Below are 26,366 nucleotides of genomic sequence, written 5' to 3'. Positions count from 1 at the left end.
CCCACTTAGCACATTTCCTTGTGGTTGGGGAAAAACAGCAAACTTCCACCAACAGCAAAGAGGATGGGGCTGGGAGGAACAGCAACGTCATCTGCCCCAAATGCTCGTAAGAGCAGAGCGGAGATGACAGAGTCCTGAGATGGGCCCCAGGGAACCAGGACTTCAGTTTGCTGCCTCATTCCTTATTTATGCAGCTGCTGTTGGCCTGGGGAAGGGGCTGGGGCTGCTGCCTTGGTGTGTCCCACCTCTAGGTGGTGTGCAACCTCTAGGACTGATATATGCTACAAGTCGTGTGTGTGGTTCTACGTGATTTTTGTGCCTGTATCAATTCTTAAAATGCAATCCTTTATCATGTATAGTGAGAAAAATGGGTGAATACTGTCCCACACTCCAAGACACAGCCCTGTCTCCTTCCCCAGGCTGTCTGTCCCTTCCACCACAGACACGGCACTGCCACCTCCCACCTGCTCCAGGCCCTTTTGGGCCTCATGGAAAAGCTTTGTTGGCCCTTCCCAGCAAAATCAAAGCCTGCTGATACCTAATGGAATTCAGACTCATACATATAAGCTGTCTTAGTCTGGTCATCCCAACCTGGTGGCCTCTCGCAAGCCATTTCTCTCCTCTGTGACTGCTGGGCGCTGGTCTTGGTGGTGGGGCTTCACATTGCTGCAGGAGCAGCTGGAGGACAGTGCTGCAGAAAAAAACCCTGCCTGGAGCCTGGAGGCCTTTCAGAGAGCTCACGACTCTGCATGCTCCAAGGAGAAAGAACAGCACCCACCAAGGATGGCAAGATGGGCATGAAAGGTTCAGCAGCAAGCCAGCAGGAGCCTTTTTCTCAGGAGCAGCTTAAGGTCAGCTTTGTGTCTCAGTGCTGAATGTTGCACAGAGGACACAGGAACATGACCAAAGCAATCCTGGGAGCTTGTTTTCAGGCAGGAGAGAAGGAGCTAAAGCCAGGCTCTCAGCTCTTACTCCAGCCTTGCAGGTCTCGCTCTTTGTTGGCTCCTTGTAACACTCCCGTTGATGTTCTGTGCTTCCTTTCTGGAAGCAAAAACCCACTGTGGTAAATTATTTTCTCATGGTCTTACTATCTGATAATCTCCCCAGCTAGGAACAGCTCTGAGGTATAATAACAGCAGGCTTTTGTGCAGCAGCCCAGTGTCTGCAATAGTTGCTGGAGGACAGCAAAAGATTGTCATTGATAGTGCAGAGAAGGGCAGAGAGATCAGATAAGAGAGAAGAGCTTCAAGGGCTGAAGAAGATTGTGAACTTGATGTCTGAGCCTTTGGGATGCCTGTGTATCATCTGTTATCACCAAGCCCGAGGCTCGGGGAGGCCAGGCAATGATAAGGGATTCCTTGGCTGAGGAAGGTGCTCCTGACAGACAGGCATCTTCTCCTGTGGAGGGGCAAAGACAGGCACGTAACCACATGTCTCTCCCTTCTGGGGCTTGTACAGGACCTGGCACAAACAGGCCCTTAGTGCTAATAAGGTACTTGGGGGATTTTCTGGAAGAGACTGTTCTGACTGCAGTCATTACTGGAGTTAGCTGTTCATCTCAGATGAATGCTCAGGTCTCGAAACAAACAAGGGTATTTCTAAGAGCTAGTGAGTATTTTTTATTTATTAGGTGATCCAGCAGGTTTACCAGTGAATTGACCATTGAGCAAGACAGGTGCCTATCTCAAAGAGCTGAAGCGACAGGCAAACATTTAGCCAAGTAATATGGAAGAAAGTTCATTCTACAAGTGTGTACAGATGTTTGGTAAATAACATGTGCAGAGCAAAGACTCTCAGGCAATGTCTGCTTTAGGAAAATGTATGGTATTAGATAATGTCCTCATTAATCTTAGGCTTAGCCAGCCAGCAGGGTTGTCAATGCTTATGTACTGAAGAGGTTACTCATGCAGTGTATCTTGCTGATGAACATACAGCACCATTTTCCAGTGCAGGTGTGGCTGTATGTAGAAAACCGTATAAATAGAAATCCCGATTAATGCAACTCATTGGGAGCCAGGAAGTATTGCCTATAGATCTCACTAGTAGAACAAAGGGGGGAAAAAAAACCAACTTAGTTACAAGACCAGGAAGGACAAAACTGTTTTTGCTGGTAGAAGTCTTTAATGAAAAGTCCTGCTATGGAAAAACTTCTATGCAACCTCTGGGACTGATATATGATAGAAATCATTTCTGCGATTTTATGTAATTTTTGAGCATGTACTGAGTCTTAAAAGGCCATCCTTTATCATGCACAGAGAGAAAAATGGGTGAACAGTGTCAGCACATCAGACCCCAACCAACGTTGACCAAAACGAGGAGGGAGGTTGAATCCAAGAATGTCACCTCAGGCCTCATGCCTGCAGCACTGGTGATCTTCTTGTGTATCTGACCTGAGTTTTCTCTTGGTATCTGGCTAAGAGGACCACAAGCCAAAGTGGGAAGAGCTCCGAGGGAAGTTTCTTACCACATAGAGCACTGCCAAAGCTGCAGAATGATGTGAGATGGTTTTGCATGAAGACTTTTATATACTGAAGATATCATTAAAAAGTCAGCATGGTACCTTTTAATACCTCATTTTGCATTAAATAAAAATCAGCTTTTAACACCTCATTTTGTATTAAGTAAAGTTGCAGTAGTGGAGTAGCAGAAATCAATGTGAGACACTATAGAGAGGAAATGTTTTATTTTAAGCCACACTGATTTCACTTACCCAGACTAGCGCTCTCATAACTACATATTCACAAACACCAAGATGCATTTATTCATACAATTTGGTTTCTTTGCAATGACACAGAAGATGCAGGACAAGGGCTTTGGAGTCTTCATTATGTCTCCCACAGTTGTCTTAGTTTGGCCGCCATATGCTCATTTTAGATGCATCTCCTGCATCCTTGAAGAGCTGGCTGTAGTTGTCATCTTTTGTCTCTTTATCTTTTCCCACCTCTGAGTACCATAAGGTCTCACTGTTTCTTGCCTCCTTACCTAGGTATCTTATGGCTCTGTCATGTCCTTTTTCTTAACACCATCATCTCTGATGGTTTGATTTTGGCCCTTTTTAAGTCTTAAGAATGCTCTCTCCCTTGTTTTAGTACATATCTTGTTTTAGACTTTTTTTTTTTCCCCAATCTTGGTATCTAGAGGTTCTGTATGTCAAATGCTTCATGATCTGATATTCTAGGTGCCATCAATATGTGCAGTTCTTGTAGACCTTCTGCCTTTCTTCCTAGCACTTCCACACCCAGAGCTCTCCTTCCATTTATGCCAATGTTATTGTTTTTATTACAATTTAAAGGAAATTATGATCACTAGTGATAAAGACATTATCCCTGGTAAAGTAGTGAATTCTGGACCCAGTGCCATTGGAGGAAAAAGAAAAAAGATACTGAAAAGCAATAAAAATTGATCTGTCATTCCTTCTCCTTTTAAAATTCTTTCCTACTTTATGAGAAGATGTTTCTTGGTCACTTGGCCTGTTCAGCCTGGAGAAGAGGAGGCTGAGGGGGGACCTCATCGCAGTCTGCAACTTCCTCGCGAGGGGGAGTGGAGAGGCAGGTGACCTATTCTTCGTAATCACCAGTGATAGGACCCGCGGGAACGGTGTCAAGCTGAGGCAGGGGAGGTTTAGGCTGGACATCAGGAAGGGGTTCTTCACCGAGAGGGCGGTCGCACACTGGAACAGGCTCCCCAGGGAAGTAGTCACTGCACCAAGCCTGTCTGAATTTAAGAAGCGATTGAACTGTACACTTAGTCACATGGTCTTTTTGGGTCTTTTGGGCAGACCTGTGCGGTGCCAGGAGTTGGACTTGATGATCCTTATGGGTCCCTTCCAACTCGGGATATTCTATGATTCTATGATTCTATGATTCTTGATAAAAATAAACAGTTGTCAAATTGCATACAAATCATAAACATGTCTCCAAAACAGTGTGTGAAATTCATTACTATGGAAGGTCATCAAGTCAAATGACTTGGCTAGTGTGTGATGTTAGGAACGTTAATATAATTTGTAGTTATGCACTGGAAGATAAGAATAACTGGATTTAATGCTTCAAGGAATAAGGAAGCCTTTCTTCTCACCACAAACAGTATTTCACAATTAGCTGGGTATCATGCATTTCCCCCCATTCCTCTCATCTTCCTTTGAAGCCTATCAGATATTGACAACAAAGAGAGGTGAAGATCAGGGCTTGGTGTTCCACAGAAAATGTTATTTGCTTACTAAAGACAAAATCTATGATACTATAGATACTGAACCTGAGACAGAACAAAGAAACATATATAGCATGACAATAGTGCTTGTAAATATTTTAGCGGCTTCCTGCGTTCAAGAGAGCACAGAAATGTTTCAGTTTAATCTTGGTCTCACAAGGACTTGCAGATTTTGGATCTAAGATGCTGTCTAAGTTCAATGATTTAAAAAGAGACAATATTGTTCTTTATTATTTACCAGATGGATGAGCAGAGTGAAACCACAGCTGCTTTCTTATCGCACTGCATGTCTGGGCAGGAAATAAGGCGGGTAAATCTCCTATGATCCCCAGGAATGAATCATGTCAGGGCATTTTTGTGCTCATATGGTGAAGCAAAAGGGTTAGAGGTGGAAAAGGAGGAGAGATTGCTGCAACCCAGAAGCATGCTCTGTTTTTACAGTCATAGTTCAAACTTTTTGTTTGCTCAGTTTTTCACAGGATACTGGAAGTACAAGCAATTTTTGTTACTTGTATGGATTATTTAATCCCTGCACAGGATCCTCTGCCACATTTCTCAACATCCAAATAATATTAACAATATCCTTCCTTCCCAGACAGTAAAAGAAATAGGCTGATTAGTGCATGTGGACATGTGTGGGCGGGTAGGTGGGTGGGGGTAGTGTGGGGTGAAGCCAAAGGAAGCAACAGAATTATATCTTAGTCCTGAATGCTTTATGCTTTGGTTGCTTTATCCAGTGAATTAAATAACCTTGGTCTGGCTTTTGTGAGATTCTGGTCTTCTCTGCTCATGAATTTCCTGTTACCAGAAATCTTTTCTCATTGTTTCAGAACACAGCTGTTCTGGGAAGCCCTGGCCAAACATAGAGAGTCAGTCTTAGAGGTAACTAAATGATATCCCATGGAGAGTGCTGAGTGTTAGAGTCAAAGGCTTGAGCCAGGCTCAGTTTTTGCAGCAAGCAGAAATGGAGAGTAATGACTTCTCATTGAGTTGTACTGCTGACCCCAAATGCTCCTGTATTTATACTGGGCTTCATTTTGAAGTCTGATGGATTACAAGGAGTAACTTCGAGGATCACAACTCCATAGACCATGGCTATGAAGTTGTATCTGGACACTATTCTTTGAATTACAGTAAAGATTTTCCACCAACAAGAGAATACAGCAGCTAGAAAAACAAGCAAACAAACAAACAAAGAAACCTATCTACCAACCAACCAACCAGCCAAACAAACCCCACAGCTCACAAACTGGAAACCTCTCTTCACGGTAGTGGCTAATGTGGATACAGGCACAAATGCTGTAGGACACTGCAGGTGAAAGAATATCATCTCACCCTCTGGATTTGCTCAGAGGGGAAGGAACTGGGCCTTTTCATGGTACTTAATTTCAGTCCTGCTCCTTTGGCACTGGAATACTGAACAACCAGTCACCCCAGACTTAAGTGACATCCATCAGGTTGAATGTGCAGGTGTGCTCCATGTATGTGGGCAGGAGAAGGTCACTGAAAGGCATCATGTATGATTTAAAGGAGAGTTTCTAAAATGCACCCCGGCCCAAAACTTTGGAGGAAGCATCAAAGAAAATAGCTATGAGCTGGCAAGGGAACTTTCCTCTTCCATAGGAGACAGACGCTACCTGTAAGCCTCAAATGGTGGTCTCTAAAGTGGTCCTAAGACTATATGTGACATATATTTGCTTCATTAGAAGAAATTTTAATCAGAACTAATCGTTTTTTTCCCACTAGAAACTTTTCTTTTTGCACAAAGCTGTAATGCTGATGACAAGATTCTTCACAAGGGAAAGGTAGAAACAGATTTCAAATATATGTGCTTAAATATTTTTGGAAAAAAAAAACTAAAACACACTTCTTATGAAATTACTCCTTTCTCCCCACCCCTCCACTGAAATGGAAATAAATCACTTCAGTTACTTTGAAAAAAAATTGTTTGATCGCTGTGAAACTAGGTTTCTCTTGCTTATGTGTACCCTATTTCTTTTAATCTTTGGTGCTTTTTAAATCTAGTTTTGAAATGTTTAAATATATGTTTTTCCCAGGATGAAAAAATGACTTTTGAACTAGTTTTAGGGTTAATATCGGGTAGCTGAGTGAGTTTGCTGCCAGAGCTAGCACACGTCCAGATATGTATATCAAGTTCTCTAAATGTCTGAAATGTGTTCCGTTTATTTTTATTTCATAGTCTTTTGACTAGCTCCTGTGTTTAAAAAACATCTCCTTTTCTAAAGCTTAGTGTCAGTATGCTAGTTTTCAGCACGATTTATTTTATGAGGTTGTTGACTTTAATTATATCGTGAATACTCGGACACTGTTACTTAGTGGCTCATTTATACTCGCTTCTTGGATCTGTTCCTAGGTATTACTTAGGACTAAATGAAAAAGTAAAAATAAAGTCTTGTTTTCTCATGTGCTGTAGAACTAGCTGTTCCAAAAAGCACTTGTTTATCATGTTGAGAAATCGCTAAGCCATAGCCCATATGGTGGTTGACTAACTTAAATCCTGAAACATCAGAGCAAGCTTGGGAAGGGCTCTCCAGGTCAGTGAGTTCAGTCACTTGATACTCTGGGCAACCTGGATTTAGAAATCTCTGCCATGGGGCTGATGGGGTTTATTCCCTTGCTGTGGTCGGTGCTCAGTGAGTGATCCTGCCAAAGCCCTCCTAGAGGTATAAAAGCTGGACACTCAGTGTGCTGGGCACTTGTGGGGGGTGATTTGCAGTCACCCCCAAAACGACAGATCTTTTTGCCATCACCTGTGGGAGTCACTGAGCCTCTCCTTGTTGACCAGAAGGCTTTTATAGCAGGAAAATAGACTGGCAATTAGGTTTTATTTCCAGTACACCCCTAGGGGTTGTTTCAGAACCTACAGCTATCATGGTTAGGAAACGTCCCATTTCAAGCCTCTGTCTCTTCAGGGACATAAACAATACCCATGTGTTTTTGTTCAAGTACTGTCCCTTGGCTTTAATAATTCTACCTCCCTAGTGCTTATCACAACACATTCATAGAGAGCAAATTATTATCCCTTCATTAAGCTCAATGAGCAGGGTTTTTTTGTTTGTTTGTTTGTTTTTCCCTTAACAGCCTCATTTACACCATTCTCATTTATTTCCACGGGAGTTCTTCCCTGAACACGAGTGACCTGGGCCATACAGAGGACTCCTGCTGAGGTCTCATTGGTATCCTAATCAAGTGTCACTAACAGTTGCCCATCTCTGCTGGTAGATTCTCAGTAGACATTTCAGAATCACCATTCTGTAATCACCTTCTGACTGTTGGTTCATAGTTTATTTTTCCTGATTTTTTCCAGTTTATGAGCTCTTAGTTAGCAGCAGGATTTTCTTTCTGCTAATCCCCTTGGAAGATCTTGCATTTGCACTATTGCATGTTACCCTGTTTCTGTTATTCCAGCTTTCAAGGCCATCTTTTTCCTCCTATAGGACCTCTCAGGAATCCCTTCCACTGATGTTGCTTTACTGCTTTGTGTTATCAAAAAACTTCTTTGAGGAAGTATTCCTTTTCTGAGCCAATCATTAACGGAAGTACTCAACTAAGCTAATCCCAAGAAGAATTCAAATGGTAATTTCTCAACATTTTCTCTTTTCCACTGCTCAAACTTCTGTCTCATTTGTCTGCTTCCTTGCCATCTCTCACTTTTGACTTCAGCATTCATTTCCTCCAACTTAACTAAAAATTTGCCAGATGGCACTTTGGCCAAAGCTTTCCTGATACCCAGATAGATGGAACAAACAGATCTTCTGTGCCCTGATTTCTCTCAGGGTTCTGCACAACACGGGGCCAAATATTCAGCTGTCCCTGGAAGGTGGTAGAAGAGGGGGCAAGAAATGTTCTGCTCTTTACACTACTTTTCAAAGGTGGCTCATGACAATGCCCCTACACCCTGAAGACTTCTGGGGAACATTTTACTCCTGCTCCCCTGTCCTCGGAGGAATGAAATAAGTAAACAGATCTCTGCCATGTCAGAGATCAGGGCAGAGCTTTCATCCCTGGAAGAGCATGTGCACTGAACTCAATATGTAATAACCAGACCCAACACTGGTTACACGGACTACGTATTGACCATCCCTAAAACTCTGCAAACTGTCCCTGGAAATAATGGTGTGACTCCAATCCAGACAGTTCCATGTCAGGTTGTTTTTCTCAGGCTCTGAGAGCCAAGAGCTGCTTGTGCAAGGACACATGTGATGTGGTACCTTCGAGCCACCGGTAGGTCTGGACTTCCCAGTCAAAATCATCAAGCGCTGTAGGAGCTAAAGATCCCACCCTTGGACAAGAGCCTTTGGGAACCAGGCAAAAGTACATAGATCAAGGATGCATGTGCTAACTGTGAGGTGACAAAGTGTCCTACAAAAGTGCAGCAAACCCACCTCTGTCCCAGACAGTCGGTGGTAACTCCACAGTTATGCTGCCATTTTCATTTTGCAACCAAGGCACTAAGCCAGGTCACACTCGATCTTTTCCTGAGCCAAACCAGCCACAGCCACCAGCTGTTTGGTTAGTGAATAGATGCGATGGGTTTTCTTTCTTAACCTCACGATTGCTGATTCTGCAGCTGCTCATCTCCTCCATCTCAGGTCTCCTGAGCTTAGTCCCTCAGGTTGTGCCTACCCTTACTTTGGGACCAGACCTGCCAGCACCCCCACTGGGCATAGCAGGGGTTGATCTTGGCTGAGCAAGGACTGCCCCGGTGAGATGTGTGTGCGTGCTCCTGGCCTGGGCACCTCCAGCACAGTCAGAGCCAGGAGCCCAGGAACCCAACAGCCCACCGAGCTGGGCATGTCCCGGGTTGTCCAGCGGGCTGTCCAGCACTGCTGTGGGTCTGGAGGAGGGGGCATCAGGCAGCCGCAAAAGGAACATGCAAGGAGACAGGCGAGGGCCTCCTGGGCTTGTGCTTCCCACGGAAGAGCCAATGGCCTGGCCATCAGTGTGGCTCTGAACAGAGTGTGGATGGGGAAGGAGGGGGCCGAAGATGGGGGGCATCAGGCTGCAAAGGGGAAGACCGAGCTTGTCCTTGGACCTCTGCCCACACACCGCTCCTGGGCACAGAAATGCAGCCTGGTTGTGGCTGTGCCCCACTAGCCCTTGGTGCCTGTTCTGGCTCTCTCCTCTCCCCCCTTGGCTCAGTTCCTTGAGGTTTCTGTTTCCTGGCTGTGGGCAGAAGGTGTTTTTGACTGAGAAGGTGGAAGCCTGGGGGTGGATCGGGAATGGGAGACAGAAGAGGGGAGGAGTCATTCATCAATGCTAATAAATAAAAGGTCCCTCTCCTTCAGTACAGGGTCCAGGACGCCGGGAGAGCTGCCCCCTCAGACGAGCTGCAGGCTGGCCAGGAAGGACGGCTTAGTGAGTATGCAGGGACCGCCTTACTTTTCCTGGATGGCTGCTCATTATTAATGCCTTGCTGGTGCTTCACAGCTGCAAAATGTTAGGAGTGATTGCTATGGCGTGTGTAACATCGTGGTTCTCCGCTCCAGCAGGAGACAGGCCAGAGGGCTGCTTTTCTGATCTCCCCTTTTTGGGGGGGACTGTGGAAATCTCCCTGGCATTTGCAGGCAGTTTATCTTACCTCCTCTTTCTGTATTTCCAACCAGTGGATGCTTCTAGAAAGCAGGAGGATTTAGCTCCCTGTACTTTGTGGTGTGTTACCTCTGGGGCAGCATGCTGATGCTGGGGAGGAGGGATGTGTGCTGAAGAATCCAGAGTGCAGGGGGAGTCAAGAGGCAACTTATCTTTGCAAGGGAATGTGTTTCCTGAAGTCAGTTGTTGGCATAGAGCTGTGTAGTCAGCAAGTTCTCTCATCTCTTGGAAAATGCATTGCTTCTGTGGCAAAAAGTGAAATGTTTGAGTTAAAGTGGTGCTTGTGGCGTTTCTGCTGTGGTGATGGCAGGGGATGCTCCAGGCGTACTGGGATCAGTGAGTTTCTGAAATGGGAGTGGTCTTCCAGTGAGAAGGCTCTGATAGGTAAATAAAGAGGGTTTGGCTGGAAAGTCTGCCGGAGTTTCCCACTGTGCAGCCTCACCTTCATTCCACAGCATTCCCAGCGTCTTCCTCCCTGTGCCTCACTGCTTTCCCGCTGGGCTGTCTCCCTCAAACCTCCCTTCCTTGGCAGTTCTGATGAGCTGCCAGAGTGTACAAAACATTCAGGAAACCTATAAAATCCACATTCAACACCAGCTTCAAAACCCTGGACTCCAAGGAATGAAAACAATCCCGGAGCAGAGAATTCACTTAAAGAGACTAGAGTAGGGCAGAGCACAGAGGAACAGTAGAAAAGTCTTAGTTCTGTGACCCTGTGACTAGAGCAGACTTTTTTCTGTCACCGCACAACCTAGTTTTCCTCCTCATCTTAGGCAAAGCACTGAACAGGCAGGATGTGGGTAGTATGGGGGACATTAATGGTGAAGGACTGAGCTGCTCTCTGTGGGAGATAATGGGGAAGGAAAGCAATTCTTTCTGTTTGGCCTGAAGCTGAAGGCCCTGCTCAGTTCATCTCCCAGAGACCACAGGCTTCAGGCAGAGAGCATGAGTTTGGCATTGAAAAGGCAAAGGTAATCTTGTTCCACTGAAGTTTCACTCCCTACTGGGGAAGTGTTAGGCTCTGGCTGATTGTCCCTGTAGGTTTTGACTGTGCCACCTGCAGCGTGGCTCCCCAGACTGGCCTCTGCAGGTGACAGCAGTGACGCCACCCCACTGGCTTGGTAGGAATAGCCGGCTGGAGCCTGCACCCAGTCAGAGAGAAACCCTGATGTCTGCATGTGGGTAGGGACCCGCAGGCTGGTGAGTGCATGTTCTGTGTACACCTGGGCAAAACAGGCGGTCACTGCAGCGCGTGGCTCACACATAGCAATGGTTACTGTGCCCTGGGCTCGTCTGCAGGCAGTGTGCATGGTCCCAGCCCCACTGCTGCCACGGGGAGGGATGGCAGGCACTGGTTATCCCCCTCCCCTCCCTGCCTCGCCTCTGGCAAACTGCTCCCCTTTGCTTTTCACCTTTTCACCTGGTCTCCCCTGCTTTCAGGAAGATGTCCCTTGGCAGAGGAGCAGTGTAGGGGCAGGAGCACAGTGAGGACCTGCAGAGATAGAGTTACAGGTGCTGCTGCTGTGGTCTCAATGCAAAGCTCATGATCCCTCCAGCAGAAGGGATCCTTCTGTGTTGCTGCTTGTCACTCCTGGAGCAGGAAAGCAGGAGGTGGGAAGGGGCTTGGATTCCTGCTCTGGCAGCTGGCAGGCTGGGAGGGCAGTGGGGCCAGCTGGAGGAAGGGGGGCTGAGTGGGGAGGAAGCTGTCTGAAGCCCTGCTCTCTGTGTCTCCACCAGCAGAGCTGACGGAACAGTCTGGGCTGTGTTTCCAGACAGAGCACGGCGAGGGTAAAGAGAGCAGATCAGAGGAAAAATTAGAAAGGCAAACATGTACATCTGGGATCAGCACACGCCTCTCCCTGCAGGCCCCTGGCAGCCCCTGGAACAACTTCCACTTGCACGGGCCAGGTTTCTGAGTGCAAGGGACATGCTTGCCTGTGAACTCTGCCCCCCACCCTGAACTGAGAGAGGAAGGGGGCATGCCCCCTCCTTCCCAAAACCTGACTCAGTCTGCTAATAGAGGATGTTTTGTAATAGCTCCATAAAGAGTGTGTACCAGCCAGCCATTGCCTTCCCCAGGTTCTTTCGTGGGCCCCCTCCTGTCTCTGTTTTCATAATAAACATTCCACTGCTAATTTTGCAGGCAGCCCAGGATCTCTGGCTGCCCTCTGTGGGAAGAGAGCGAGACACAGCAAGGAAGACGGAGTGAGGGAGCCCTCCCTGCACTTGCACAATGCGCGCTCTCATCATCATTACACTCTTGGCTACCTTGGTCATGGCCGCTACTTGCTATGGTAGGTGATCATTTTTACTGGGTAGAGCGACAACTCCAAAGTTGCAGACATATTTGGATCTGTTCAGATTTTTTTATTCACCTTTGTTTTTTCTTTCCCTTTAACCCTGCTTTCCTGCCCTTGTGTCAACTCTGCTCCAGAGCAGCCAGCTCCAGTCATTGTGGTTTGCAGTCCAGGATGCTTCAGCCCCTTCCCCTCTGCTCCAGCTCACACTGCAGACTGGTCCTCTTCCTGCTCCTCTGTTGTCTGGATCACAATAACAGGACTTGGAAGAGACTACATCATTTTTGATATGGTCATTCCAACTTATAGTTACCTTTCAGGATGGCTGGGGACACAGCTGATAACCAGAACAACTTAAAAGGCTGAGCCATACAGAGGTGCTTGGGCTGTGACTCTCCCACAGGCTATTTTGCAAGGCACAATTCCTAGACTACTACACGCCAAGTCAAGGCTTCTTCCTTGTTAATGGGGAGATCTCCCTTTCCCCTTTTGTAATATCAGCACCTTCCTCCTGTCAGGCATACAGATGGAGTTAAGATGCTATTTTATGCAAGAGTCAAGCACACTTCCCTGTGCTAATCCATTCCCTAAGCACACATGCAGGCTTTGAGGTTAAGCAAAAATTGTAGTGTCAAAAACATGAAGGAAAGAAATATGCTTGAGAATCACATACTGGAAGACCAAGTGTGACCCTTGAAGTCCTGCCTAGGACACCAGATAGCTCCATCCGAAACACATGAACATTGTAAACTCCTCATATAAATACTACATGACACTACTGAACCCTTTCTTTTCCTCTTAAACAGGTGCCTTTAAATCTGGTTTCCCTGATTTGTGTGTGAATGTTCTACTGATCTGTGGTGTGTGAGACACTGCAAATGCCATGAATACACTGTCTTACTCCTTATTCCTCTTTCTTTCCCCAGAGTCCCACGAGAGCATGGAATCCCATGAGTATCTCAGTAAGAGACTGCTTTACTATTTTTTTTTTTAATTCAAAGTGTGCTGCAGACATCTCCAAGACCATTTCCTTGTGCTTTACTATGGGGATTAAATAGGCAGAACCACTCAGCTCAGGGAAATTGAATTTATTGGATGTCAGAGTTTCAGGATGAATGGGAAGAGAGTTAAAAAAGAATTCACGTGTTTGGGCACAAGTACATACCACTGTGCTTTGCAAAGAATCTAATAAGAATTGGAAAACAAAGAGCAATGAACTTAGATCCCTGCTGCATGCACCTAAAACAGGTTAAATGGTATTAGAAAAGGGCATTGCTCAAAGAGCTCTGGGAGGAGTGTGGAAAGAGCCAGTGACACTGGCTGTCCTTACCCAAAGACAGGGAAAACCGAACTCTCAGCACCTTGGAAGAAGCAGGTGGGGTGTGTGGGCAGGAGGCATCCTTGTTCTGGATGAGAGTTGGTGTCACAGAAGCAGTGGGAGATCGTGGAGAGCATCACTTAGGAACGAGCAGTAACCTGGAGAGGTTAGAGAACAGATGGATCAAAGCTAAAAAGAAATTAGACCATCTGGGAGAAGGATTTCACAGAGCAGCGAGTCAGAAGCACAAAGGTACAAGTGGGAGCCAATGACAAGGACATCCCCAGACTCCTCAGTTCTGCAGTCGGACTCTGTTGCTTCTCAAAAAGGACAGAAGGGACCTTCAGACACTTCAGTTCAAAATTTCAGCACAGACCTTTTCTACTGCCTAACTGTGGAGGCAGATAAACTTGTTCAGGCCCTTCCTGTTCCTACTCGTAGCTTCACAATCCTGCTGATTTTACCGAGTGCGCCCAGGCCTCCTGCGGTCTGCGCAGCTTGGCACCCGCCTCTTGGCCAAGCTCCAGTCAGGGAGGCTGCAGCACCAGGCTCACAGTAGCTTTCCCTTGGGCACCCTGAGCTTCCATACAGGCTGCACAAGACATAGGGAGAGCCAGCAGGGTGGATGGCAGGGAGTATTAAAGGGTCCTGGGTTTCACTGTGAGGGGAGGGCAGAGAGGGAGGCTGTCACCAGTGTGGGAGATGGGCTTTGTGGAAATCAAGTCTTGTGAAAAGTGTTTATATATTCTGGAAACAAAACAAAACAAAACCTTGTCTTCCCAGATCCCTTCATCAACAGGCGAAGGGCCAATGGCTTCATGCAAACTGACATGAGACTAGAAGCTATTGCTCAGGAGAGGTATGTTGTGGCCTGAGGGCACTGAGGGTGGGAGTGGGGAGAGGTTTCTCCTTGCCAAGCACAGGCTGGTAGCAGGGGAAGAAGCCATGGTGACTTCGGAGAAGCCTCAGCCCCTCTCTCAGCTTGAGGTGCCAGTCAAGTCCCCAACCTTGGGAGAAGCCAGAGCTCAGGCAGCAGAGAGTGGATCCTTGTGTTTGAGGGCACATCCTGCACGGGGAGGGCTCTGCTTAATTTGTCTGAAGGAAGCAGCAACAAAAGGAGAGAGGGAATCAGTGTGGGATACCCAGAAAGTTCAATGTGAGATCTTGTTCCAGTCTTCAGGTCTCATGCAGGATTTGCATGACCTTTTCTAAATCACAAGGCCTTCCGTGAACCTCCTTTCCTCATCTATATAAGGCAGATAGAGGCAGTTTTATGTCTCATGCGGGGCTTGTGAAAATAAAGGCCGAGGCACAGAAATCCTCTCCTAGAGGGAGGCACTGAGGCAAACCCTCTCAGCAGCACCATGTTGTCCCCTTCACAAGGTGTTTCAGCTCTTTGCTCCATGCGTGGGTTTAGGGAATAGCGAAATAGCTGGAGGGAGAAGGCTGGAAGTCTCTTCCTTCAGCACCGGGCTGAGGCAGGAGCCAAACCCCTCTCCCCACCACCCTACTCAGCCCTGAAGTAAAATGTTACCCGGGGAGGAACAACACTCCTGTACTCACATCAGCCCCCTGGGTGTCGTGAATACAGACGCTGGTATGCCATGGTCTTGGTAGCTTGATGATGGGGGCTGGGGCTGGGTCCTTAATCCTGGTGGGGTGTTGGGGGGGGAGGGGGTGGGGAAAGGGCTGTAGACAGATATTTAAGATGACAGCACTTACTCCTCATCTATCCTACTTCTGCAGGATCAGGGAACGTAATAAGGCACCCCAGGAGCATCAGAGGGAGATCTGCGAAGACTACTACCCCTGCGAACTGTACGCTTCTCGCCACGGCTATGCTGCTGCTTACAGGCATTATTACGGGAGAAGGAGGACTAAGTAAAGGGTGCTGTGTCCCCACCCTGGGGCCTGGAGCCGAGGGTATCCTCCCAGAAAAAAAGATATAGCTCTGAAACATATTCAGTTGCTTGTGTCCCTGTATGTTATCCTGCCTGCTGCTTCTCTCCCGTATAGCCATGGATTCCTACACGGTGTCGATTAGTGCTGAGCTGACATAGCAGAGATCAGAGAGAGTTCAGGATGTGGGTGGTTACTGCACAATAAATTGCTCCTTTGATACTATCTTCTCATGAGTCACAGTATTTTGGGGGGTAATTTTTCATGAAGAAGCTGAGTTTCTTTATCACAGAATCTGGTGCAGATTATGGAAACAAGTCACCACCACATGATCACATGAGGTTTGAAATGATCTACTGTGGTTTTGCTCCAGGGTCTAAAATCGAGATGCACTTTTTGAAAACGAAATCTACACCATCTTTTCTCAGTCAGGTAAACAAAATTCAGAAGGCATCTGTTTAATCTTAAAGGCAAAGTTCAGGTGAGAGTTAGTGACAGAAAAAACCTGTAAATGGCATCTTATCTTTCCAACTATACTTTGGCCCTGGTGTTTGGTGCTCCCGTAGTGTGGTCCAGACTTAATTCATATTTCTGTTAAGAGTGCTGTTTTATCCCCTTTCTTCCACTTAGAATCATTCCAGACAACTTTAGCATTAACCCTTCACTTTGAAATATTATATGAATATTATTATTTTTTTTTTATTTCTTCAGCTAAAACCAAGATTGCAGGCATATATTCCCCTTGGGTCAGCACCTTGTTCTTGTTGAGTTAGAAAGTCAGCTTGAGGCAAACATATCCCCTTGTATACTCTTTCTGTCCCCTCTTGTGTCATTCTGAACCCAGGAGGCAGAGGAGATCTGAGAGCCAAAGCATCAGCAAGTGACAAAAGAGGGACTCATCTGAGGAGAGATGGGGCAAGTACTCTACCACATGGCTAGGAGACCGTGTGATGGCTGCAGCCCCACAGGAGGAAGGGCTGGTGGTGGTGGTGAGGGGCTGAAGGGAGGTGCAAGGGCTCCTCTCAGTAGCGCTGGGTCTTGCCACCCTGACTGTCACCCCACTGGCACCAGGGATGACAGCCTGACCCCAAGGCTCTCACTCCTCTGCTCTGCTCCCTTTGCCTCTGAGGCAGAAGGATGCAGCCACAGCTCTTCGAACACCCATCGGTGTGGGTAGTTTAGGAGACATAAATCTTCTATCTCAGCTTGGCACAGCTTGTTCCAGTATGCACATCTCCAGCTTTCCTCTGGGACCTGCAAATTAAAGAAGTGGGAAAGATTCATGGCACACTATCAAAGGCAATGAGATATAAAGTATCAAACTGCTGACTATTCTATGAAATTAAGTCTAGAGCCAGATCTACCTTCCATATTAGAAACATGCATCTTTTCAGAAATATACTTCAAGGCTTTGCCAGCTTAGCAGATGAACTTTTGGAAAGAAAACAGATTTATTTATTGAAAACACTTCTGATAGGAAACTCCACCCTTACAGTTGCTTAAGTTTTGTCCAAAGGAAAAAGTGAGAGAGAAATAAGCATAGGGGAAAAAAAAAGGCTGTACAGATTAGGTATGTTTGCACCCTCACTTGTTCTGCGTGTTCCCAGGTAGGTGAATCTTATGATCACAAACCAAAGCAAAGCTTTCATACCCTAAAAGTCAACAAGTCTGCAGTGTCTGGGTTTGACTTGACACTGTGACACCACCAAAACAGAAGGAACAGCACTAGTGCTGTCTGGGTCTGTGTCCAGAAATATCTGGCAATTTCAACCTCTGGTTTACCAGGATAAATAATGAATAATAGCAGAGGTTTCAGAGGGATTTCATTCATGTAAGCAATAACCAAACATGTCTAAGAGACTACATGATGATCAAAAAGCTTGGGAAAAGCTGGGAAGAGAAATGAGGCTGTTTGGATTATTAGAATTCTGTATTTATATTCTTTCATGCTCTCTTTTGGAAGCATGGCTTTCTTAGAATACCCATTACATTAAGATATTTATTTATTTTTAGAATGTTTCTTTTTAAGACACTCGTGCTGGATGTTGCTAGTATATATGTTCAATCTCTCCTGCACTGTAGGAAAGCTAAACATTTGTTTTTTAAACTTGAAATTTCTCTAATTTCTATGTAAGCTAAAAGACAGTGTTTCTAAGGATTGGCCGAATCCCCAGTGGCTGTGACTGCCCTTGGGAGCCTATTAATTCTGTAACCCTTGGATGTCTCCCCTGTGTGGGGGGCCGAGTAGGACTGGATGTGAGGTGGAGGAAGATGTTATACATGTGCTGTGTGCGGGACATAGTTTGGGGAACTTGGCTGCTGGCTTTGGGGAATATGGGGTTACTGGTAGACAGGCTGTAGAAGAGGGTCACACGGTGAGGAGCAAGAGGAGGTTGAGTTATATTGTGTGTGAACAAAAGCACTGCCCATCATCTGACTCAATAAATGTCATAAAACAGTACATTTGGCGATGAAGCTGAAATGGCTGTCACCATATCTGAGGACATACCCAAAGACTTAATTTAAAATTTAAGACAGAGCTACAATACTCACTGAAATGAATAGATTCTGTATAATTCTTATAAACTGGGGGAAAAAAAAAACAAACCAAATGAAAAAAAAAAAAAAAGCCCCACAACTTGAGCTTATTTCAATTACATGTTTGGGGTTGGTTGGTTGGTTTGTTACCGGTGCTAGGAGCAGTGTGGGCTCTGGGTGCTCCTCACTGATGCTTCCATGGACAGGGACAGCAGTGATGCTTCCATGCATGTGGGGCTTTGCAGACACCATCACTGCTAAGGGAGCATGTTGAGATGAGCTCTCAGGGGCACAGTCCTTCCTTTGGGCCTTAGTGTACCAAGTGCATTGGGTCTCTTGATATACCAAGTAACCACAGCCACCAAGTCCTGAAAAATAAAACACCCCTGGAATCAAAAGACTTATTTGATCTTGAGACAAGAGAGGCCAGACTCGTAGCCTCCAAACTGGGAAGATTTCCAGGGAGAAAAAAAGAAAGACACCCCACTACTTCCCCAAACTAGCTTCCAAAGATCCCAATAATGTAAACAGCTCTCTGGAGTGGTTTCTTGAAACTGTCTGAAGTGAAAACCTACTGTATGTTTGCCCTATGCAAACCATTTTATGGATGTCTTTTCCTTTAGGAAAATGTGTCAGCGTGAGATGAGGGAAAAGAGTCACCATCAGGTTGTTTCATTTTATTTTCCACATGAGAAAGTCCCATGCACCACATGAAAGCAACTGCTCCACATTAGGCTGTTCTGGTCTGTCCCCTGGCTTTCCTGGGAGAAGCTGAATGACTTCCATGTTTCTAATAAAACCAATTTTTTTATCCAGTTGTTTTTCTTCAATAGACCCATTCAAAACCTCAGATAAAATTTTCTGGAAATGCCGTGAGTCCTGAGATGGATGTCAAATGGCTGTGCGGAGAACAGTCAGACTTGTTAGCGTCATGATAAGCACCACCCTTGGCCAAGGGGGAGTTGAGCAGCTTGCTCCTGTTTATCTCTTAAACAAACTTTGTGGATGGAGGTCCTCAAGTTCAGTATGAGAGGTTGCTGAAGTAGGTAGTCTTGTGGTGGCAGGACAGCCCTGTTTTGGTGGCACAACAAAATCTTGAAGGCTGCCGTGCCTGGAGTAAAACTTTTTTGCTTGATTATTTGTAAAATTAATATTAAAGTTAACACCTCTGAACATGATAATGAGCTCAATGAAGTACATGCTAAACATATATATGACTATAGCACTAGACCCAAATCATGATAAATGTCACTCCAGGGAGAAAACCAGTTAAGGTTAGGATATTAAATGGGAGTTAGTGTTAGGAAAAAGTGTTAGAGTTAGGAAAAAAGAAGAGTGGGTGGGCTGGGTTGGGAGAGAAGAAACTGTAGACCTGGAAGAGGCAGATGATGAGCCATGCTCCTTTCTCCTCCACCAAGACAGGAACACCTTCTTGGTAAGCTCTGCACCTTTTGGTGAGAAGTACCCAGGACAGCCTTTTGCTAGCACTGTTATCATATATTAGCACTATTACACTTAGTGTGTTTATCAACAGCAATGCCAAATCTGTTATATCTGTTACCTTTTTAAATATGTTCAACTTTGTGAAACTGTCTCAGTGAAAGTCCTCAACGAGGCTCTGGAACAGGCAAACATTTGACTCTGATTTGACATTTGATAAGTCCCCTTTAACGCGACAGGCTGCCAGGACCTGATAGTCTCCTGGCCCAAAGGACGGTCTTTGTTTTGGAGCTCAGACACAGGAACGCAAGCCAGAGCCCTGATCTCTCCAGGCAATCACAGGATATAAAGTGCTGCCTGAAAGCAAGCTCCAGAAAGCCACGGTAACCTCCAGGAACGCTCTGAGTGTAGGAAGAGTAGCGCAGCCAAAGACGACATGAGGAGTCTGCTGGCACTGCTCGTCTTGACTCTGGCCCTGGCAGCGCTGTGCTGGTGTGAGAAAGGTAAGGGGACGTCTTCCCTAGGAAAGCTGCTGGAGCTGCAGCCCCCAGGGAGCCTCCCTACACCATGCGAGAGATGCAAGGTTTTGGGGGGAGGCAGCGCTGCGGGTCATTGCACAACGTCGGGTCTCTGAGGGGCTGCACTGCAGCTGTAAATTAAAAACAGGGCTTGGGGGTAGGCAGCCTTATCTCCTACTGGGCGCTTTCTTGCACTGGTCAAAAAAATAGGATTGCACCATTGCATTGCAGCAGGGAATTCCAATTATTTTAACATGTTGAAGCTTTTAGGTGATCTGGCAAAGGTAGGCTGGATGCTCAGGTTTGAGTCACTGGGTAACCCAGCCCTGGGGTGAGCTGCAGGCAAGAGTTGTGTCAACCACAGTGAGGGGGATTTTATACCTGCCAGCACTGGGGTGCTGTAGGATCACGGAGATAGGCACCGAGTCAAGTCTTCACCTGCAGAAAAATGTGGCATGTGGAGAACTCTGGAGAGGAAAAACCTCGTATTGATGGTTAGAAAAACTGGGTGTTGTCTCATTGAATAAAAGCACATCACATTTGAAGGTGATTTAGCCATGGTGACTTTATGATCAAGAGAGAGCAATGCAGTGACAATTCTCTAGCTGAAGAGAGAGGGAAAGGACAAAAGATCAGAAACAGCAAGTGTTTTCTCCCTACAGCAGGAAAAGAGAAGCCAAGTAAGAAGGGGCCCTGTTTTTGCCTGTATTATCTCATTCAAAGTTAATTTTCATTAAGTCCCTGGCATCAGATACAACATGATTCAATACTGGCAAATATATTTAGTGAATTTTGTTTGATCTGTGTTTTCCCTCTGTCGGTCTCTTGTTCACTTTCTCACTCTTGAGTGTATCTCCGCTTTTTGCTGTTGTTTGTTTTTGGTTTTCCCAGTCATTGTTATGTTCCAGATTGCTTAATAGCCTTGGAGGAATTTCTAATTTTTATTTTTATTTTTGAAATCCAAGGAATGTATACATTGCTTAAAAATAGAACTACACACACCTCTTCTCACAAAGTCTTTGTTTAAGCACAGTTGTTATTTTTTGGTCTCCACAGTCCTCTTTCTGCCCATAAGTATGCTTATGCCAAGGACCTGGTGACTTGGGTGGAACTAACACTGTTGAAGAAAAATATGGTTAAAGAGAGGAAGAAAAATAATAATTGTGAAACAGTCCAGTGTGGGAAAGCCAAGATGAAGAGGCGACCTAACATTTCTCTTAGAGGACGTATTGCTTGGATGTTTGCAGAAAGCATTAAGAATTAAGTTTAGAAATGAAAACAGAAATACATTGTGTAAATTTATTGTTGTTTAGGGGGAGAGAAGGAGGGCATTGGTGAACCAGATACTCCAACCCTTGGCTGCAAAGCTGTGAGGGTAGAGTTTTTCTCAATTTTCAATCCTATTTCTCTTCCCTATTAACAGCTTGTGATTTCTCCCTAGAGTCAGGGAAACCTCTTTCAAAAGAAAGAGGAGATGCTCAGCTATCTTCTGATTCTGTCCAAATCTGGGATTTTGCTCAAATGGTCCCTTAGCTCCACCTGTCCCTGCTCTTAGCAAGGGTGGGGAGGAAGAAAAAGGAAGGTCTTCCTCCAGCTTCCACAGTAGTTGTATGGTTATTGTGTCATTTGACTTTGTTTGGAGAAGTTGAATTTAAATGAATCCAGGCATAATGGGTGAATTTTGTGGTGGAGAAATCTATCCCCACATTCTGGATGTTGATAAAATTCTTTCTGGGAAGGACAGACCTTCTGGAAAAGGGGGGAGCTGGATCCATTCAATAGAAAGAGGGATTCAGGTAGAGAGTGGACCAGAAGAGCAGACGTCACATGCAATCTCCTCTGTCTGTCTGTCTCACAGATCCTGAAGACCCCTCAGGACCTCCCAGCGCTGCCAGTGAGTATATTGTTGTAATGACTCTTAGCTCCATTCCTCTGCATCTGCCTCCCTTCTTCCCTTTGATGGGTTGAAGGGATGAACAAGAACCATGTTGACTCCCTCTAGCTGCTCCCCTTTTGCTCCCTCAGTGCCACCACCCCTGAGGTGCAGGAGCACGTGCAGCAAATGGAGGGGCTGCCTTTCACAGCCACGGGATGGGAGGCACAAGGGGGGTCAGCCTCCCTGTACTGGCAAGGGAGCATCGCTCTGGCTGTGCTGGAACCATAGGCTGCATCTCCACAACCCTTGAGGCAAGACATGAGCCCTGCAGGTTGTTAGTGGCTGGCTGCATCTCCCCTCCATGAAAGAGGGTGATGTGGGTGGAGAAACATGACTGGTCTCCTTGCTTCTCTGATCTGGCCTCAGAGACCCCTCCAAAGGGACTGCTCTGTCCCCAGCCTCTTAAGAGAGCAGAACCTGACCCAGGGTTTTCAAGCACTGTTTCTTTGGATCTGCTGCTCAGCCAGTCTAGTGTGTAGGATCACAGAGAAGGAAGGTTTGATACCTGAAAGCAAGTCCCTTACTTGGCTGCTGCTGAGGGTTGCAGTCCCTCCTCTGTCAGGTTGCCCAGTACATGGAGATTTGCACATCTTGGGATGTCCACAGGTTTCACGGCAAGCTGATCCTAACAGAAATTTGCATGGAAAATCCCCCTTGATCTTCTCTGTCCCTCCTTTTTCACACCTTGAAGGATAACATTGCTGCTGGTGAGCATGAAAGCTGGTATTTCTCCAGTGAGCCAATAAAAACATCGTTTGGGAAAGAGAGAAAAATAAAAAAGCATGCACAAAAAGAGTGTTCAGGGAAAGGTGGTGATTTCTGACGAGTCATTAATTGGCAGTTTCTGTGCAGTCAATATTTGGATCCTGACTAAACCCAGCTTGCTGGTGAGGGGACACGTCTCACCGGCTAAGCAGAAACAAACATCCCGCAATGATGATGGAAGGGCACAAAAACCAGTCTCTCCACTGGCAGTATTAGAAATTGCATTCCCCCGGTGACATTGATAGTTTCCCAGTTTCTCTACTGAAACGTGCTGGTGTGCAGCTGCTGGAGTTACCAGTGTGCCAGCATCCACACACACCTCTGCTGGTGTGGGCCCATCTCACAGAGAGAAGCTGTGCTGTGCTGAGTCCTGGCTGGGGACAGTGAGGTGGCTCTAGCTCCTGCTTGTGGGGTGCTCCACAACCCTCCTTTGTTTGCACAGCCACAAATTCAAGGGGGCAAATAAGAAATTTGTGCTGACAAGGTGTGTTAGTAGAGACCAGGGGTGAATGCTGACATGGCAAAAAGACCTCTCATGTTCTCCAGGTGCCTGAACACCGGGATGTGCACGTCCTGGGTGTATTTCTCCCTGTGTAACATTTACTTTTGTTATTTCATACCTTTCACTTTCCATGGAACTGTGCACATGTGAGCATCAGCAGTTCCATGTGCTGTTTGTAGCTTATGGCTAATTAGAGGTATTTCAAGGCCTGGTGCCTCCTGTCCCACATCACTCAGTCTGAGGCAGGTTATAGAAAGCAAGCCAAGGCTGAAGTTAGCTGGACTAGGGAGACAGGGTGCCATTCCCTTCATTTTCTCCTTATATGTATCTTATTCAGTCATGACTTTGCCTTCTGTAAATTTGCTGTGGACTCATATAAAGGTTGGACCAGATGATCTTAGAGATCTTTTCCAACCTAAATAATTGTATGATTCTATGGATTCATACTACATGATAAGGGAATGAAGTTTAAGACAGAAGAGCCCTTGTTCCATGTAGACAGGCAGGCTGGGGTGAGGAGTGAGCCCACTTGTCAGTCTTGGAGTAGACAGTGGGGTGGGGAGTGGTGAATGGGCAGGTAGGATTGGCTGCAGAAGTTATCTCCTTACGAAGAAATAAAACAGTCCATTTTCAGAGTGTAGACTGATCTCTGATTTCTATAGTCAATGGTCCTGCATCTCTAACCTGCCGTGTTCTCTCTTGGTAGGTATCAAGATTAAAAAGGAAGTTGCCAATGCCTTTGTGAAGAGGCAGAAGAGATCTGACTTTTACGAACGGTAACAATGCATGAGTCAGGCTGAGAGCTGGACTCTGGACCTGTTCTGAGGAGGGGGTGGGAAGCTGGGGGGTCATGGCAAAGCATTCATCATTTGCCACACATCTACACGTCATGTGTAGAAACAAAAAGGTATTAAGAGACCGACACTGATAGATAAATGGTTCTTTTTTCTTTTTCTTTTTCTTTTTTCTTTTTTTTTCTTTTTTTTTTTTTTTTCATAAATATCCTTTTGGGAGCTCATAGCTGGACTTTGTTATTCCTTCCCATGGAGGACAGTACTAGCTTTCTGGGCTAGCCATGGGAACAACAGGGTACAAGTTAGAAGCTGCTTAAACCTCCAGGGACATTAGATCCAAATTCCAGGATGATGAGCATCACAGAGTCCTGGTCACTGCCTCTACCTCCATACAAAGGAAGCACGGCTCTGTTGTAGTGATGAAGCTAAATCTGAAGCTGTAAGTCCTATATCCATTTGTGCAGAAATTCTAGGCACAAAGATTTGGAGAAATCCTGGATATAAACATTCGGAGAAGTTTGAGCTCATGCAAGAATATTCTTCACATATTTCCTAGAAGAAGTTGTTAAGCCACTGTCTCATGTAGGCCCGTGTCAAAAAGAATTATTATTTGATGTGTCTTGGACTGGAAGGATGATGTAGTTTTTAGATGATAGAAAACTGGGAGGTCCCATCTGTAGAGAAGAGGATCAGTGTATGGTATCAGGGGAACTGACTGATGTTGAAACCTGGAGTGATTAAAAACAAGATGAAATTCAGAAGTAGCAATTCTACTGACTACACTGACTGCCCCCTTACAGGTGGGTCATCATAAAAGTAGCTTCTGCTACAAGAAACTACTGTGTAGCTGAGACTAAAAGATTTGGGCTTGCTCAGCATGGCAGAACAAAAACTGTGAGGGGAAAGGTTTGCTGTCTACAATAGAAGTGAGGATCATGAGGGAAAACTGCTTAAATTAAGGGAAGAGAGTATCTAGTGGGAAAATGAGCAGAAACTGGGAACAAATAAAGGTAAAAAAGAAATAACAAGATAAATGAATTATAAAATAAATAATAAAGTTTAAAAAAAAAAAAAAGATTGCAAAATAGCTGGGGAATGAGGTTGGGGGACAAAAAACAAACAAACAAAAAAAAAACAGCTTCTATGGTCTCCTTTCCTGATAAAACTTCAAGAGCAATTGCTTTAAGATGGGTTCAATTCTGACTTTCCTCAGCATTTGTCAAGGAGGTCTATCCCCATGTAAGTAGGTATCTAACTCATCATGAGAAGTACCCTGGGGAATCACTCTTCTCATGCTAATATTGGGCTATGAAACCTCTCCAACTCCATTGACTGAATCTGCAGAACAGCATCTTTCTCTTTGTCCACTCCAGGTACTTTATGCATTACAAAACCCCAATGGAGCAGATGCATGAGCGTTGTGAAAGCTACCCTCCTTGTGATTATCTGTCTGACCAAATAGGATTTTTCATGGCCTACAACCGTTTCTTTGGGAGATACTAAGGATGGGATGATCACTTTGTTCATCTGGCTTAGGACCACCCTGAACCTCTCAGCAGGAAGAAGGTTGTGGGTGGGAAGGAGGGAAGATAGACTGGGACATTCTTCAGTTGTCTCCCTAGCCAGCTGAAAAAAACAAGGCAATAGTTATCCCACTTCTCTAGGTTGCATTAGCTTTCTTGCTTTCATCAAAAAATATTTCTATTCAGTTGTCTTTCATGGTATTTTCACTGTTAAATGGTTGAGAAGACTGTCTTACCTGTTTCCATTGTAAATGCTATTACATAGCCAGAAATCGTGTCTCAGTACACTCTTCTGATTGTTCTGTCACAAAATCTGCCTGTATAGCATCAATGTTTAAATCTGAAAAAGTGTGTCTGAGGAGTCCTTTTAGATGAGCCCTTCCATTTGTATGCTACAACCAATGACTGTGAAAAGTGAATTGGAAATCTCTTCTTGTTTTTGCTACAATTGATTTCTGGTGAGACTGAATATACCCAAGCAGAAACAAAAAAATCTGTTTCTCTGATGCTTTAGCATTGATGCTTGAATCTAAATGTGTTCAAATAGCTCCCAAAAGAAACAAAACAACAACAAAAAAAAACTTTATGAAATAAAAATAAAGCATTTCAATAGTGGATTGAAGTTGGGCCAACATTTTGTTTATTCAAGGCAGCTTGGCTCTCTCTCTGATGTACATACATATATAACGTATACATGTGCATATATATATACTGTCTCCCCTCTGCACTACTTCGTTCTGTCTCCCTGTATGAATATTACATGTTAGCAACTTTCTGCACAGCCTTTCTTGACATGGTCTGTCATCTTGCATTCCCTGAGAGGTAGATGGCAGATCCCATCTCCAACAATAGGGACTGCTGAGCCACAAGAGACTGAGGAAGACCAAATCTCTCTGTTTCCATGTAAGCTGGTGCAGCCGTTCCCAGCTACCCATTGCAATAAATACTGCTTACATAAAGTGGGTTGGTGTGCTGCTTCTCTCTGTTCCTCTGTACAACCTATATCTGCAATTA

At 45.4% G+C, this 26,366-nt stretch overlaps 2 protein-coding genes across 2 annotated transcripts; both read left to right on the top strand.

Annotated features, from left to right (window-relative positions):
• Positions 1–9,431: 9,431 nt before the first annotated feature.
• On the top strand, positions 9,432–15,561 carry MGP (matrix Gla protein). Its single transcript, XM_013196508.3, has 5 exons — positions 9,432–9,588; positions 11,966–12,116; positions 13,046–13,081; positions 14,221–14,296; positions 15,184–15,561. The coding sequence occupies exons 2-5, from the start codon at positions 12,056–12,058 to the stop codon at positions 15,320–15,322; spliced, it is 312 nt and encodes a 103-aa protein (XP_013051962.2). The 5' UTR covers positions 9,432–9,588; positions 11,966–12,055; the 3' UTR covers positions 15,323–15,561.
• Positions 15,562–19,613: 4,052 nt separating this feature from the next.
• Positions 19,614–26,311, top strand: LOC106045799 (osteocalcin-2). Its single transcript, XM_013196523.3, has 4 exons — positions 19,614–19,817; positions 21,691–21,726; positions 23,742–23,811; positions 25,203–26,311. The coding sequence occupies exons 1-4, from the start codon at positions 19,751–19,753 to the stop codon at positions 25,330–25,332; spliced, it is 303 nt and encodes a 100-aa protein (XP_013051977.3). The 5' UTR covers positions 19,614–19,750; the 3' UTR covers positions 25,333–26,311.
• The last annotated feature ends 55 nt before the right edge of the window (positions 26,312–26,366 follow it).

Source organism: Anser cygnoides, chromosome 1 (assembly GCF_040182565.1).
Source record: "Anser cygnoides isolate HZ-2024a breed goose chromosome 1, Taihu_goose_T2T_genome, whole genome shotgun sequence".
NCBI classification, from domain to species: domain Eukaryota; kingdom Metazoa; phylum Chordata; class Aves; order Anseriformes; family Anatidae; genus Anser; species Anser cygnoides.
The sequence above is the reverse complement of the archived record's forward strand: the minus strand, read 5'-3'. Positions and strand labels throughout refer to the sequence as shown.